At 45.2% G+C, this 17,260-nt stretch overlaps 1 protein-coding gene across 2 annotated transcripts in view; it reads right to left on the bottom strand.

The window, feature by feature from the left end:
* Positions 1-17,260, bottom strand: part of LOC138526301 (E3 SUMO-protein ligase RanBP2-like) — a 1,824,256-nt gene that overhangs the window by 536,935 nt on the left and 1,270,061 nt on the right. Inside the window, exon 21 of one of the 2 annotated variants that reach the window (XM_069636876.1) lies at positions 1,941-2,015. The exons of the other annotated variant lie outside the window; for it this stretch is intronic. Within the exon in view, the coding sequence (XP_069492977.1) occupies positions 1,941-2,015 (75 nt within the window). The remainder of the gene's footprint in view (positions 1-1,940; positions 2,016-17,260) is intronic. 2 annotated transcript variants of the gene reach the window in all.

Consider the following 17,260-nt stretch of genomic DNA (forward strand, 5'->3'; position numbering starts at 1 on the left):
TCCAAAAGCATTGGCCTTTCCCTGGACACCTGCATAGAGGACCCATGGAGAACAGGAGTGGGAATACCTTCAGGTTTCTCACAGAGGTCTCTGTGTTGCAGTAGGGGTGAGATCCAGGTCATGGTGGATTGAGGGCTGAAGGGTGGGAGTATATTTGATGTGTTGGCACACAGTGGGGCCAGGAGCTGTGTAACTAGTTAGTTACAGGGGAAGAAATCAGTGGGAAGCAATAGGAGCAGTGCTAAGGCAGTGGGTGGGGGACTAACAATCCAAAGTGGGGGTGTGGTGAGCAGTGTGGTGATGGAGACAATCTTAGGGTGGTGGGGGAGACCATCCAAGGAGGGTGGGAGAGACAATCCCAAGGGAAGGGCGGTTTAATCAATCCAAGTGGGGGTAGGCAGGACTATTCATGGGAAAGAACAAAGGTAAAAAAAATGAGGAAATATTCAAAGGGGGAAGACAATTCGCCTCGTTACGAGGTTGGCGGTAACCCGCCAGTGCTACCGGCGGGTTGCCACCAACCCTGTAACACTGAATCTGGCGCTTGAGTTCCCAGTGCCACCGGGACATTTAAAGTCCCGGCGGCGCGGGAAGTCAGGCGCCGGATTTTGTAAGTCACCATTCCCGTGGAGTCCCATGGGACTCTACGTGAATGGGTTCATGGAAGCACTGGCACCATCACTGACGGTGCTTCCGTGAGGACTCTGCCTACTGTGACCGTTGCGCCCGGCAGAGTCAGACCTGCTGGGCACAGCAGCACTGGCAGGCAGACTCGTAGCGTGGCGGTCTGGAAACAAGCTTACCGGCACACTTGTTTTTTTGACCACCCCACACATAATGTGGCCCAATGAAAGTAGGAGAGCCATAAGACTGCTATATGGACTTTCCCCGCAGCCTGTGGATTAAGGGTCCTGCAGTCAGGTGCATCTGTACCACACAGGGTAGAAAATACCTGCAACCTTTTGGTTCTAGTTTCTCTAACTGAAGTTAGTAGGCCACTTCTTTCACTGAAGTTTAAAAGCCACCAAGTAGTTTTCCAAAGGAGCACTGCTACACAAGGCTTCTTGTTACACAATTGAACAGGTCTGCTGAAAAAGCCACAACTATCGCAATGAAGGGAAGTCTGGTACCATTACACAACTTGAGCTACGAAGGCGACTCCAAAGGCTGACTTGGAATGATTAGACAACTCCTTTTGTTCCTTTTGCAAGGTCAACGACGACGACTTAGGGGCCTGAGTTGGAATTCACTTTTCCTCTTGTGCAACTGTATACTCTCTGGGACCATTGTTTAGCGATTAAGTTTGACCTTAAAGTATCTTTATAGCAGCTGCTGGCATGAAACAGAAAGCCTGATTAAGTAATCTGGCGAAAAGCCCATCATCAACCAACCAGACCTGTCCAACCAAAGTATCATAGTGTGACTCAAGGGAATATGCCTGGGGTGAGATGGACCTTAGGGAATAAGCACTAAGACACTTCACATTCAGCAGATGGCCAAACAGCACCTGATGTGCAAATGTTGGCTGGCAAAAGATCTAGGTTGCATCAACTTGCTCAAAATAAAAAAAATAACTGGCAACCTAGGACACAGGGGCAACACATGGGTTGAAAGGAAGTTAGGGGTTTGTATACATGGTCCACTGGCCTAAATCGGTAAACATTGCTTGCTCCGATTCCATTTTGGGCAATCAGATGGATGAAAAAGTTGTATTGAAGAAAATAAAATAATTCCATATTAACTGCAGGTTAACTGTTTTTTAGAATATATACCCAAACTAAATACTTGGTTAATATTGCACACAATCAATTAAAGGCTGCAAGCATGCATGTTAAAGAGCTATAAAATGATTATTTTTATCTACATAGTGTTTGCTCATCTGTAGCCAGCATCTGCTCAGCAAAACGAAATCAAAGCACATAGCGACTCAACACCAATACCTTTCGTGGCTTTTGAGGTAGATGTACTTGTCCAAAACTCCTTTGGATTAGATTTAAAAAGGCTAAAATTAAACCCTAAAAGAAAAATACAATGCACAAGTGAACACTTGGTAGGATTGGGATCAGGTGAGGAGATACAGCTGAAATGTTAATCCCCATTCTTTTTCATTCATTGTAAAGGTGTTCAGTGAAACGACTTCAACATTACAATCAAACGTTAAGCCAACTCAACAATAATTTAAGTGGCAAGTATAATGTTGAGGCAGACATCACAATTACATTTGCAAAGAAATACCTAGTACATAAAACATACACCATTCACTTATATGCATTCAGCACAGTCTACACCTTGGAATATTTGGACATACTTTGAAAAGGTAAAATAGCCCAGTTGGCAAAAGATCTTTAAGGTTGGAAGCGGTTTCTCTACTTCCACATTCTATATATATATATGGACCGCCATAAACTGAAGGCATAGCAGATCTACAAGCTATAATGTTTTGAATCTGTTACATATGCTGCAAACACTGCAAATTAATTTTGAGGCAGTTTGTTCAAAGAGTTTTTTTTATGTTTCCAATGCCAAGAGTCAAAGAAGACTACTTTCTTGTTGAAACTCATTTAAGAGTTGGCCTTGAAGTTGTGACATAGGGGAGAGTGAGGGTGATCACATACCTGAATTTGTACATTTTATTAGGACATTTATATAACTATTGCCTCCCTTAGAAATGCAACTGGTACAAAATGACTTGGAGGAGATGACACTGTACCCTTCGGTGGAGGGAGCTGGCAACTAGAGTGCGCCCCTAACCTCCCACAGAAGAAAACAGTTTTGTGGAGTTGCAGGCTCTAGAGGGGCTGCACTGAGGTGATCCATGCAACCAAAATGAGTGGTGCAACACTATTGGTTACTCCCCCTCCATCCCCCACTCAACCTGCACTGTGGTTTTAACATCATCTAATGAAAAGAGTTGAACACTGCCTACCTGTGATTACCTACAGCGAATCCTTGCAAAAATAAATTTGGATTCAACCAAGAACACCCGGCTTGAACTGCCTCCCAGAGTTGAAGAGGTGTGATGGATTAGTATGACATTTTCCCCCCAAAATTGTTTGGCCAGGGACAAAAAATTAAGGTCTGTTACTTTTGCACAGTTTTTTCCAGCGATAACACTTGCAATTTTTCAACACGTGCAGAGCCTAAAGCCCTGGATAGATTTTTGACAAATGTATTTTGGGAGCGGCAGAACGCATGAAAGTAGTGTACTCTTGTTTGGCATAAATCCATTCAGCAAATTTGTATAATTAGTGTAAAGCAAGATTGCCCGGTAGCAAAATCTTATACATCTCCTGAAATTGAGGGTTTTCACAAGTCTATGCATTTTCTTTAAAAAAGAAAATCAGACCGGCCTGTGAAGGTATAATATATATATATTGGGAGTGTGGCTTAGCAGCCATGATATAGGACGTGTCTTCTGAAGGCTCCTACCGATCCTGCTGGAAACATATGCCAAAACCAATGCAACAGAGCCATAACTGAAGCGACAGCTGTGGGAATTTGCAGGGCATCACAGGATCGTGCTCCCACGAAGATCCGGAGTGAATAAGCAGTCATCGCGTCCTGCCGGTGGAGAAGGAAAAGAAAATGGCGCCTGCCCTAAGAACAAAGGGAAAACAGCAGACGGAGTAGAAGACGGATGGTAACTGGGATGCAGTATTGAAGGTCGAGCGTGGGGAGCGACTGTGAACGTAGCCTAAACTCGGATCATGGTGGAATCACAAGCCCGCCTGGACTCAATGTTTGAGTGGATCGCCGGGCTCGGAGGAGAAGCTTAATGAATGGTATGCGAGCTGCGGGGCGCTCCAGAACGCCTGAGCAAAGGCGCCCCGTCCACACATACAGAATGGCAGGGGACCGTTGAGATCACCCCAACGAGGAAAACAGTAGGAGCTGAAAAGTAGGAGGGGCGGACCACTGCAGAACTTAATCCGACATAATTAAGTTAAAAGGGCACATTAAAGATCCGAAAGCAAATCCTGCTGTGCCGAGTGACACTATGAAAAAATTCAGACACGGCGCTGCACACCGCAAATGAGAAACACGGTGCAAACGTCCTCGGCTCGACACGTAACAACCCAGGACTATGATGCAAGACCCTCTGCACGGATACAATCCACACAGTAGCTCTGCCCGAAAAGAAACCAAGCCCCCAGCTCTGTGTCAACATCCGTGCCAGGTCTGGAGCAGCGGATGTAATACCGCCCTAAAGCTGCTATATTCGAGTGCCCAGGATACTGTGACAGGAGCGGAACGTCAAGAGCCAAACTAAAGTGCATTAAGAGTCGGTGGCAAAGCACAGACGCAAGCATCTGGGAAAGATGCTGTGCAAGGAGAGGCTCTGCTGAAAGCAGGACAACAGGGGAACACAATATTTTGCCCTGGAATGACCCCACATGCTGCAACAGGTCTCTACCTATTTAATTCATGCTCCATTTCGGAGCACAGTGAAAGTAGACACTAACATAGAGCCCAAGAAATCATAAAACAGTGCAGTAAAATGGTGCTCCATTAAGAGCAACAGCAAAATACACATTAAGACAATAAGCACTGTAACCCCGGAGCGAAAAGCCACCCACCGCCGCGATCAAGCTTAAAGAGCCCCAACAACATGATGAAGCTTGCGTGAGGCAGAATAGACTCCCACCTGCAAATATAATATGAGAATAAAACACTCAATGAATACAGTAGATACTGTTAAAGGCTTGCCGCGGACATGCAACAGAGATGCTGAGGTACTCAGCGGATGGGACGCAACATGGAGCTGAAGCAGCACAATAGCCGGAGAATCCCAAGAGACACTAGGAAGGCATAGGCTCAAGCCTGTGGAAGAAAGTGAGCAGCGAATAGTAGCACAGACATATAAAGCGCACAAAGAGAAACCTCGACACGCAGCGCAGGGGATGCATTTGAATAGGAGGGCATACACCGCAGGGGAGACAGAATACAAACCCGAAGAGAGGGGAGGAAGAAACAGCCAGAATACGAGGGGATCACTGAAGGGCCCTACAAGACAGTGCAAGCAGAAACCAAGGGTGGATACTAGCAGGCAGCCAGTGCAGGAAAGAAATATGGCGTCTGAAATGCCCAAGGCAAGGGCAAACAATCTACTATCGAAGAGCACGCCAAAACATCACAAGCCACTGAAGGCGCCAATGGGAAGGAACAAAGCACCAGAGAACAAGACAAGATGGCGCACCACAGCCAGCAAATACTGGACGCTATTGCGAAATTGAAAATATCCATGGGAAGCAGAATGGACATGGCAATCTCATACCTAAGGACCGCTCTAGAAACCAAGATTGACACTGAGCGTAGATGTGAATTTACTGCGGCAAGACGTTCGTGCCCTGGCCAAACGAACAGGGATCCTGGAAAAGGAAGTGAAAGATAACACAAGCTCATGTTAGACCAACACAACGGATATACATGTGCTGCAGCAACAAGTGCGGAACCCTGAAAATAGGGCTGAAGAAGCGGAAGGGCGGGCCCGCAGGAATAATGTGCGTTTCATGGGACTACCGGAAGGAGAAGGATCGGACCTCATGAACTACATCGAAAGCATGTTGCTGCAGGAAATAACAGGCGGAGTGCTAAGTCAAGGGTTTGTAATAGAAAGGACAGGGCACACGCTGATGAAGAAAACGCTGCCAGGAGCTCCACCACAGCCGATAATTGCAAAAATATTGAACAACAAGGACAGAGAGAAGCTCCTGGAATACTTTTGTAAGGGAGGATCAATCAACAGAGCGTCAGCAACCGTCACCATATATCCGGACTATACCCTTATGGTACAGAGGCAACGCCTGAACTATGTAGCAGCGTAGAGGAGAATGAGGGAAGCAGGCTACAGATACATGCTGCTATACCCGGCAAAAATGAAGGTGCTCCTGAAAAACTAAGACTTATTCTTTGATACACCAGAAGAGGTGATGACATGGCTGGACTCGAGGAATTGCCTGATGGGGACGGCAGACCAGAAAAGAAGCGAGACAGAGATGCAATCGGAACCTTGAAGACATTGTATGGGGATACTTGATGGCTGCATGACACATTTACGCCAGACATGCAGACATTTGGACTAGATTATAGTCGATTGTACCAGGGCCCATCGGTTCAGAACACAAAGAATCTACCACAACATGCTGTCAGCGCAAAAGCAGGAGGTGACACCCGAGGACACACCATCAACCCCCCTAGAGGTAATTTAGCTGGGATACCTTTAGAAAGGTATCCCTCTGCAGAGTACCAAAAATCAGTAATACCGAGAGGAGGGCTAGATGTGGGATAGCCTGAGATTCAGCGATGGAGCTGGGCAACAGTTTGGGGAAGTTAGAGGGGGGTGAGGGAGGGCAGCAGTTGGGGACTGAAGGGAGGGGGTGGAGAAGGGTGTTGGGGGAGTTGGAGGGTGAAATGGGAGGGAAGTTGAGTTGGGGAAATGGGAGAGGGGGAAAGGGCTTATATTAACGCGCAGTAACAAGAGGGCGGAAGGGCACAGCTGGTCAGAAGCAAGACAAGATATAGACAAGCGATGGGGGACCTTAAGATAGTATCCTGGAATGTTAGGGGATTCAATAGTTATCTGAAAAGGAACAAGGTCCTGATGTATCTGAGGAGACAAAAAATAGATATAGCCTTCTGCAGGAAACCCACCTTACAAAAGAAAGAAAGAAAATGGAAAGGGACCTTAATTGGGGTAACGTACTCGGCATATGCCAGAGGAGTAATCACCTGGATAGCGCCACATGTACCCTTTCAATTATTGCAACAAACAGTAGAAGCGGACGGGAGAATGGTGGTGATACGAGGGATGGTGGAAAACAGAGTTGTGCATTGTAAACACGTATGCCCCCGAACCAAGACACAGACACAATGGCCTATTTTAAGGCCCTATATGGAAAAATTAGCCCGTATCTGGGAGGTGTGGTGGTTTGGGGAGGAGACTTCAACTGCACGCTGGACCCCAAGATGGATAGATCAGACAAAAAACAGCAGCCAAAACGCTGCAAATCCTGCTAGGTGACCTCAAGCTAGAAGACATGTGGAGAGAGCACCACCCACATGATGGGCATTATTCGCACTACTCTGCCCCGCAAAACCTGTACACCAGATTAGATTATATGTTTGTCAATTCTGAATTTATCGGGGAGATAGCGAGCTCAGAGTATAAAGCAAGGGTCTTATCAGACCACTCACCTCTGCTCCTGAAGTGGCAATACCGGCCCCCCAGACCTAAGATCCCAACATGTGGCTGAGAGTTGGAGCACTAAAAGATACAGAGCTCAGAGAGGATGCGAGGGAGGAGATAATAGAATATTTCGAGAAAAACACCGGAAGCGTAGACTCGGAAAGCACCTTATGGGAGGCATTCAAGGTAGTGATAAGAGGGGCAGTGATATCAAAATCTAAAGGGCTTTAAGGGGACATAATAAACGAGTTGCAAAATACAGAAAGGAAACTAGAAGCAATGATGAACAAAGAGGATGCCACTTGAGCAGACGCCAAGGCCATAAGCCAATTACAACAAGAGTGTAGAGGACCCTGGGAGAGGCTATGCAACCTAAGCTACAAGAAGTACATAGAGAGGCAACATGCCGAGGGAGATAAGCCAGGAAGACTGTTGGCACGGCTATACAAGCAAGAGAGGCCCAGACCTACGATAAGAGAGATATAGGCAGAAAATTGTCAAATATTAGATACCCAAGAGAGCGTAAATAAGGGATTCCAGAAATTCTACCAACACTTATACGCAGATACAGGTGGAGGAGATGAGAAAGAGATGGAAGAGATATTAGAAGACATTGGGTTACCGAAATTGAGTGCCGAGGAGAAAGAGATGCTGGAAGCCCCCGTCACATTAGAGGAGTTAGAATTAGTGATCAGACAGTTGCCCACCAGCAAAGCCCCTAGGACAGATAGGATCCCTAGCGAGTTTTACAAAACATATAAGTCTGAGGTGCTCTCCACCCCCGTTACTCGCAATGTTAAATGAAGCGTTTGAAGTTGGGAGATTACCAGAATCACTGAGGGAAGCAACGATTATACCGCTTCTCAAGCCAAACAAACCTAGCACGGATTGCGGCTCTTACAGACCGCTATCCATGCTGTATCAAGATAGCAAAATACAGACGGCAGTGCTAGCAAATAGGCTTGGACAGGTTATAAACAAATTGATACATCATGATCAGACAGGATATGTCCCAGGTAGAAGTATAGCCGATAATCACAGACGGCTTCACCGCGTCATTGAGCAGACAGAAAGAGATGCAAACGAAGTGGCAATAGTCTCGCTTGACGTGGTGAAGGCCTTCGACTCAGTGAGATGGCCTTGGCTGATGGCAGCCTTGAAGGAATATGGAATGGGGCCTGGGTATTTGAGATGGGTGATGCTATTGTATAGCTCACCGATGGCTAGAGTTAAAACGGGAGCGATCATCTCGGATAAATGGTAACTATGCAGGGGCACCAGACAAGGCTGCCCATGGTCCCCGATGCTATATATTCTCGCATTAGAGCCCCTAGCGATATACTTGAGGCAACAATATGAAGAATTAGGGGTCCGCACTAGAGAGGGGCCACACCTCATATCACTATACGCAGACGACTTGCTGCTATACCTGAAGTACCCAGAAGAAAATCTGCAATATATCCTAGAAGTGATGGAACGATTTGCAATATTCTCCGGCATTGCACTTAACCACGGGAAGTCGAGTATGTTCCCATTAGGAAGATACAAGGGTATTGCGAGAGACAAACTGCCGATATTACAAATACCTTGGGAGGTCAGCACATTCCGATACCTGGGGATAGATATTTATCATGAGGTTGAAAAAGAACATACATATAATATAGTGACAGCAGCGGCAAATATTGAAAACAGCATGAAGTTCTGGGCTATACTCCCGTTAGCTATGATAGGAAGGGTGGCACTGCTGAAAATGGTTGTCCTGCCCAGACTATTGCACTTCTTTGTGAATATCCCATACTTGCCACCCAAACGCATTTTTGGTAAATTGCACAGCATATGTAGTGGTTTTATCTGGCATAACACCAGAAACAGAGTTGCGTTATGGAAACTACAAAATGAGTACAAGAGAGGGGGAATAAAACTGCCAACTTTGAGATATACCACTTGGCAGGGCAGTTACAGTATGTGGCTAAGTGGCTAACTGAAGAGACAACGGCAGAGTCGAGACTGCTGAGGGCTGAATGTGCACCCTTTTTCCTGAAGGAAATAATATGGTTGCCAAAATAAGAGCTAAAAGGGCGTCCAAAAATGTTAGAACTGGGATGGAAAATATAGCATAAGGCGTGCCAGGTCATAGAGAACCCCACACCGTGTCCCCCCTCTCGCTCCCCCCCACAAGCGCTGCTGGTATCACTGAGGGGAGTGGACGAACAACTACAGAAAACGATACGTAAGCACTGGGAACCGGTGGGCATAGCAACACTTGGAGATATGTGGCAGGAAGGGAGGGCACTGGAATTCACAACATTAATGGAGGAAACCGGAGTGCACCAGGGGCAATATATCACCCACCCTAGACTTGTAAAGCAGATAAAAGCATTGTGGTCTGAAATAGCATTAGAAGACCAACCAGATTCGGTCATAGAGACAATGTATGACATCTTGGAGGGGGGGCACGAGGTATCTCAGATATATGAACTATTAATGTCCAGGGTGGGGAAAGAGGAGACTCAGTTGAGAAGAGAGTGGGAGGAAGATGCAGGAGAACCCATGCTAGACGGGCAATGGGAAAGAGCACAAGGATACCATAAGAAAGTGTACAGGAATGCTAGATTACAACAGATCCAGCTATACGTAACCCACAGAGCATATATGACCCCTCAAAGGGTAGCACAATTTCAAAATACAGGTACACAAATGTGCCTCAAATGTGTAAAATTGAATAAGTAATATCCTCACTGCCGGGAGTGTTGTGGTTATTATGAAAAATAATAATAAAAATTGCTAAAAAAAATAATATGTATAATTATTTTTGCTCATTGAGGAAAGGTTGGGCTGAGGGGTTGGCCGGGAGTAAGCTGTCTCTTTCAGAAATTAACAGCAATGTGCTGCATGTGCCCTCGAGACGCTGCCAGGAAGTCTCCGGAGCACGGCGGGCTGCAGACTATGGAAGCTGCTGGGATTGTTTATTATTCAAGCCCCCAGCAGCCTCCTCCCCTGTGCCACTTGTGTCTGTTAAACATTTTCTTTGTCTAGTTAATTAACGTCCCAAAACATTCTTTGAACCTTCTATCTTGTAGTTATTTGGCTGATGTAAACTTAAGGTAAAAGGTCAGCCTACACAGATGCCTCCATCACCCAATCCAAATGGCATGCCCGGCAATGTATTTGTGAGAGTGGCATAGGGGCCAAACTCTGGAAGCGGGGGAACAATGGTGCAGTAAAAGAGGTAGCAAGGCTAAGGTAAAATGGGGAGCAAGAGGGATGGGAAAGGGGGGTGAAAGTTCTACTGAGGCAGGGTGAAAGGGGAACTCTCTCGATCCTGCTTTTACACACAAGGGCAGTATGCTGTGTGAGGTACACAAGGGGTCCAGTAAGTGTATGCCCGACTTATATTTTGTTACCCATTAATGCTGTTGCAAACATGTCACTGAGGTGGGCTATACAGTTAAGTGGGGCTGCTCAATGAGTACATCTTTCAGATAAGTCAGTGAATAGATGGGTATAATGAAGCTGTGGTATCACATGGTGAATAATGGAGAAGGGTAGTTTAACATTCTATCAATCAGATTTTAATAGTTACACTTTTTTGATTTACCAACACGATTGTCACGTTTGCCTGTATACAATCTGCCCACTAGACTCTTTTGGTGGTGGTAAGAGCTCTGCTATGCACAGTCCTTGCAGCTGGTTCTTGACAACCTCTCAGTAGTAGTTTGTGTTGTAAGTGGACACAAAGGTCATAGTGTGTCCTTCAACTGCACTAGGGCAGGGATTTCAATAATCCAAGTAGTGTGAAGTTTGTCTCTACCCAATCTGGCCACCTGAGAGCTTGATGGGAGAAACATTTCTGCCTATTGTACAGCCCTGTGTGACTGGATCATGGCCAACTCAGTGGTTCTTTCCCTGACAGGGCAACCCTGGAGTCACCAGAATAACCCCAAAATGGATAAGATCAGTGACTGCCACTAGCCTAGATGAGTGCAGTGTCTCTAGCCAAATTATGGAAGAGTGACACAAGAAAACGCAAGAAGTTGGGGACTTCAGGTAGAGCAAACACCTTAAACTGAGATTGGCAGACTGGTCCCCCAAGAGTCCAATAGGATCCTGGCCTCCGGCCCAATCACCACCAGCCTCTCCCCCAAACTTCCTGCACTGCCCTTGGGCCCACACCTGCCTGTCAGGTGGTTTACCTCCGCCATGCACTTATCTGTTGGGCAGTAGACCTCGCCCTTCCCTTGGAACGTCCCCACCAATGCACTTACCGGTTGCCTCCCCAACAGGCACCTCTGCAATTCCTTCCCTGGGGGACACTAATAGCACTTACTCCCATCCCCCTTTTTTCTTTTCACTGCACTTGCACGTTCTGAATGTCAGAAGGCCTAGTAGGACCGCTGTTTGTTTCTATTCATTCATTGTCAATTTTCATTGTTTGTGTGCTCCCTTGTTCCCTTGCCTTGTGGCGGTTTGAAACACTGTCTTCTTGCATAAGCACCTTATAAATATCTAATAAATAACAAAACAACCCATGTTATGTAGCCTGAGTACCCCAAAGACCTCACAGAGGTTATCACTCATGATATCATAAAAGATTTCAAAACAAAAAAACTTAGTATAGGGGCGGGGGATTTAGCATAAGAAAACTCTTACAATTCAGTGAAAAAACTGGGTGATGTGATGTTAAGGTGCGAGTTAAACACAGCAAAATCTCAAATTCAGCAGGGAGCGGAAGCAAAACCCCCTTAACTCCTCCAAGGCCCTTGTTGCACAACCCGTGAGCAAACTGACAAAATTGTTATTTATTTAAACTTTTATAACGCGCCACATGCCCAAAGGCCTCAGGGCGCACACAGAACAAAGAAGGCCACATAGCGGACAAGTTAGCCAGATGAGTCTATAATGAGGGCTCAGTCAAGAGGGAGGTTGAAGAGGTGAGTCTTCAACCTCTTCTTGCACTCGGATATCATTTCAAATGTTCTAAGAGCATTAGGGAGAACATTCCAGGCCATCAGCCCTTGCACATCAAAACAAGATCCACCAGACTTCACCAGCCTAATCTGGATTGATCCTTGGATCTAAGACTGAAGAGGTGCATATGCCTTTAGGCGCTCCCCAAGGTACTTTGGAGCTGTATTGCTCACGCACTTATTAGTAAGCGTGAGAATGTTCTGTGTAATGCGATGTTACCCGGGCAACCAATGCGGTTCCCATCTAGAAGCTGTTATAGAAGCATGTTTGTATAAGCCAGAGATAGCACAAACTGCTCTTTTCTGGATGACCTGCAATGCAGCTAAATTAGACTGGGAGGAGTCGCTCAAGAGGCTGTTGTAATAGACCAGACTGGAGTTTACGAGGGTGGAAGCCAGGACGGACGCATTTTTATGCGACACAAACGGTCGGATGTGGTACAACAGTTAATTAATCAGGCCACAAGAAGACCGAATCTGAGAGACATGCTGATTCATTGTCAATTCTGCATCCAGTATAACTCCAAGGGTCTTCACCTTCTTAGCCACTGGAATGGTGATGTTGGGGATGCTAAAGCTGTTGTACTCAGAGGACAAGGTTTTGAGTTTAGAGCCAGAGGTCACAATTAACAGTTCTATTTTTTTGGCTGGCAGAATTAATGGCATTGATAACCAATGAATCCTGTGAATACTGTCCCGAGAGTTTCATGGCGACCTGGGTGTTGTCAACATAGTTGGTATAAAGGGCAACCAGGCCATTCAGAAGTCTCAGGAAATGAATAATATAAACATTAAAACAGTAAAGGCAAGATGCACGATCCCTGCGGGACTCCACATGTAATAGGTGCTGGTGTGGAACAAGCATCGTCAGTGGCAACTTCGACATTGCGAGGGCCAAGAAAAGAGGCGACCCATGTGTTGCTAAAGTCGAGCAGCCCACTATGGATTCCAACCTGTCCACCAATAAGGCATGATCCACCAGATCAAACGCAGCGGACAGGTCAAGAAACATCAAGAGGGCTGGCTGACTGCGATCAACAAAATCAGACATGCTTGATTTGAGATCCAGCATGGCAGTGTCTGTGCCATGTCTGTCTCAAACGCCTGGCTGACATGCTCCAAGAATATTCTTTTCAATGAAGCTCTGAAATTGAAGATATGCAACCTTGTCCAAAATCTTAAGAAGGAACGGTACATTGGTTATAGGACAATAGTTGTTAATTGACAACAGATCAAGGTTGTCTTTCTTCAGGAGTGGGGTAATCCACGCCTCCCTAAGGGTAGGAGGTACAAATCCCTCAGCAAATGAAAGGTTGACCAGTTTCATCACCCATGGACTCAAGACATCCAAACAGCCAATAAAAAGTCTAGACAGACATCCCTCCCACCACCCCCCCCCAACACGAAGTAGGTTTCATACTAGCAACCATCTGGGAGATATTAGTCTCGGTGCTAGGTATGAACTTAAATACAGGTTTATTGAAATCTGGTGGAGAGCCGGGTTGGGTGGGATCAGTCATGGGGTCCCACGCCGTGTTGCATAAATTCCTAATATTCTCGATGGAGCTTTGATGAGACTCAACTTTATCGGGGAAATAAATATGAATTTTCTGACACCAATCAGAATCCTTTACGGATCCGGCCATGGTGCCTGGCTTCCCTTTAAATTCCTTAAGAATGGCAAACAACTCCTTGGAGCTGGATTTAGCTTGCGTAATCCTGGTATTATAAAGAGAAGATTTTGTGTAAATAATAGCATCCTTAAACTGTTGAACCAAGAGTCTATAAGAGGCTAACATGGCGGGTGTAGGATTTTTACGCCAATCGCATTCAGCTGATCTCTTCTGGTGCTTAAGTTCAAGAATGGTATTACTGAACCAGTACTTATTCAGTGTCTCTGGCTTCACACGCATACTTATCATAGGTGGTAGTAAATTAATAGCCCCCTCCAAAGTGTATGTGAGGCGTCGGGCTATTTCATCAGCCTTATTATACTCATCCAGAAGACCAAGCTTAGATCTAAGCAAGGCTGACAGCTATGCAGGGGTGATGTACTTCTAGTTTCTAGTCTCTATTACCGGTTTTGGATTGGCATCAAGTCTTGCCAGGGGCACGGGGATGTTCACGCAAAATGTAAGCAAAAAGTGATGAGTCCAAATGCAGGGATTGACAGCGCAATTAGAGACCAAAAGATGAGGAAAGAACCCAGTCGAGAGTATGCCCCCCCCCACCTCCGATATGGGTCAGTCAATTCACCCACTGTGAGAACCCTGTAGCAATGAGAGCACCCAAATAGGACGAGGTGACATTATCGAAGGGTGCCTCTGCCCAATGGTTGAAATCTCCCATCACAAGAATGGGAGAATTATCATTGGTGGTTTTATTCAAGAGACTCAGCAGCTGTGCTTCAAAGAGGGAAGTACCCTAGATGGTCTGTAAAAAACAACTATGGTTATTGACACATTGTCTGATGTTTTAAGTTTTACTATTAGACCCACAGTCATCTGGTGCCTCATGTGACACAGAATGGCAGTGTAGCTGGTTTTTAAACAGTAAGGCTACCCCACCACCACAGGCAGCTTTCCAGTCGGCCCTAAAAATTCGGAATTGCTGGGAACCGCTACAGTGGCTTCGGAGGGGATAGTCTCATTGAGCCAAGACTCAGTAACTGCCAAGAAATCGGGACTAGATTTAATAAGGACGTCCTCGATCTTTACTGCATGTTGCTTAGGTGAACGGCTGTTAAGGCGAAATGGAGCAGGGAGTCACCAGCTGGATTTAATGCTGTATTTTTCTCTATGGAGGCAATATGTGGCGCCTTCTCTGCGCCATCTTTTCTGCTTTCATCTTTCGTCACCTCAGAGCCCGATTTCCCTTTCCTGCACCCATCGACTTGCCTACGGATCTACTTGGAGATCCCCAGAATATGCAGAGGTAAGCCTCGCAATTTGTGGTTAACATTGCGCCTGTGGCGCACATTTCTGCAATGTATGCCTGAATTGTGTTGGGCTACTGGCATCACGACAAACGCAGAAGAGCAATCATTTTCAAAAATGAAAAAGCCATTTCCTGGTTATTTTTGCTTTTTTCATTTCCACTGCTCATTAAGTTCTACGTGTTTTCGGCCCTTCTTTGATGGCCGTGCTGTTTTAACTTGGGCTGGCTTTCCACCTGGCCTGGCCCTGACTCCCTCTCGAATTGGTTGCCGGGCCAAGATAGGCCAATCACTGCAAACAGGAGGCGGGAGCCGGCCCTGACCATTAAAGGCCCACAACAAAGGCCCCTGTCTGCTCCCTGTCCGCTTCCAGGATGCTATCTGATTTGGGGTCCTACCTGCACCCTACCAGCGTAATTACAATGATGCTGCCACCTCACTCCTCTACGAAATCTATAATGCCTTGACATTGTAACTTCTTGTTTGGGTTAGTTCCCTCCTTCTGGACTCACTCCTACCACCTTTGAATATCACTGTTCTTTCTGCTTGTTTCTCCCATGTTGTCATTCGGATTCGCTGTGCTTCTTAAAACTCTTTGCTAACATCTGAATCCCTAATTGGAAAGTCAATTTTTGCAGTATTTTTGCTTTTTTTGCTTAAAAGTCAAATTTAGCTGTTGTTGCTTTTTGCTTGAAAGTCAAATTTTTCAGTTATTTGCTAATTTCTCTGTACTTTGCTAAACTGTTGCTTCTCTGTAACTTGCCTGCCCAGTGACCTCAACACTCTTGTTCCACATCGACCTACCCTAGGCCCCCCGCTTCTCCCTCCTTTCCTTGCTTCCACTCCGATGACGCTTTCCGTTTCTCCTATATCATTTCATTTATTAAATTTACTTGATAGCCTTTCAGCTGTTGTATATAAAAACATTAAAACAAAACCAAGACAAAACATAAAACAATTGCATGTCTCATATGTTATCTCACAGATATACAATGCTGGTTGAATTTTTGATCCAGTTAAAATATACTTATCTTATGATAATGAAAATCTATCACATTGATAATATTTATCTTAAACAATTTAAATTTCAACAATTTGAAGATAAAATGACACTATAAAATACACAAGATTAATATCATCTCCTTGCATAAAAGACTCCCATATATACATAGTAACATTGATATCAAATAAATTGTCATAGGATTTAAAAAATGTGTGCGTATCTCAGAGAGACTCTCACATACAATTAACAGATGGTGTAGAGATTCAATTGCTTCACAGCCACATACGCCGCAAAGTTGCATAGCTCGACACACCCCAAATCGTGCCCCCTTATTTTCAAGTGCTTCGGAGTTATTAAACTTCATCATTAAATATGTTCTAAAAATCATAAGACTCGGAAAAGCAGAGACATACTTTGGCATTTGTACCCTTTTCGGTCTATACCAACAATATGGGCCACTGTGTGACTTAGTTGCTAGTTCAATAATGTGATGTACATAAAAATATATGTCCATCTTCCTATTTAACCAGCCTTTAAAATGGGTAGTACTACTATGTCCAATATTGTAGACAAAACCATCAGACCATCTTGTGTACATGGTCTTCAATTTACCCAACATACCCATCGTGCCACTACCATCAGCACTAAAAAAGGCTTGGACATAGGTAACCACGATTGTATTATTTGCCTATTTTCTCAAATTATCGTAGCACATTATGACCCCTATTGTGTATCCTAATATGGCACATTTCATATAAAATTCAAGATATAGATATTCCACTGATATGCACTGCGGTAGCCGCATGAGTTTACGAAGAATAACAGCTTCAAACCTTTTTAGCCGTGCTAAATAACGATGTCCCCATATCTCAATTACATATAGGAGTATGGCTCAAATTAGGCCTGTGTAAAACAACAACACTGCGTGGGTGGAATTACCGGCATTCCTACTAATAAAGGTATTGATCGCATTGGCTGACATTATTTATGTGTAACGCTCACCTGATTCCCGCAGAGGCGCCGGTCTTGACTGGGTGAATGCCGTATCTTCAAAGGTGATGTGTAACACAAGGTTGGCTCTTTGGGCTGGGCCTCTGTGCACTGTATGTCTGACTCGAAGAGTAAGATGTCTGCAGATAGAAAATATGGGATTAATGAACTGGGTTTAT

Source organism: Ambystoma mexicanum, chromosome 7p (genome assembly GCF_040938575.1).
Source record: "Ambystoma mexicanum isolate Mex_15411 chromosome 7p, UKY_AmexF1_1, whole genome shotgun sequence".
NCBI lineage: Eukaryota > Metazoa > Chordata > Amphibia > Caudata > Ambystomatidae > Ambystoma > Ambystoma mexicanum.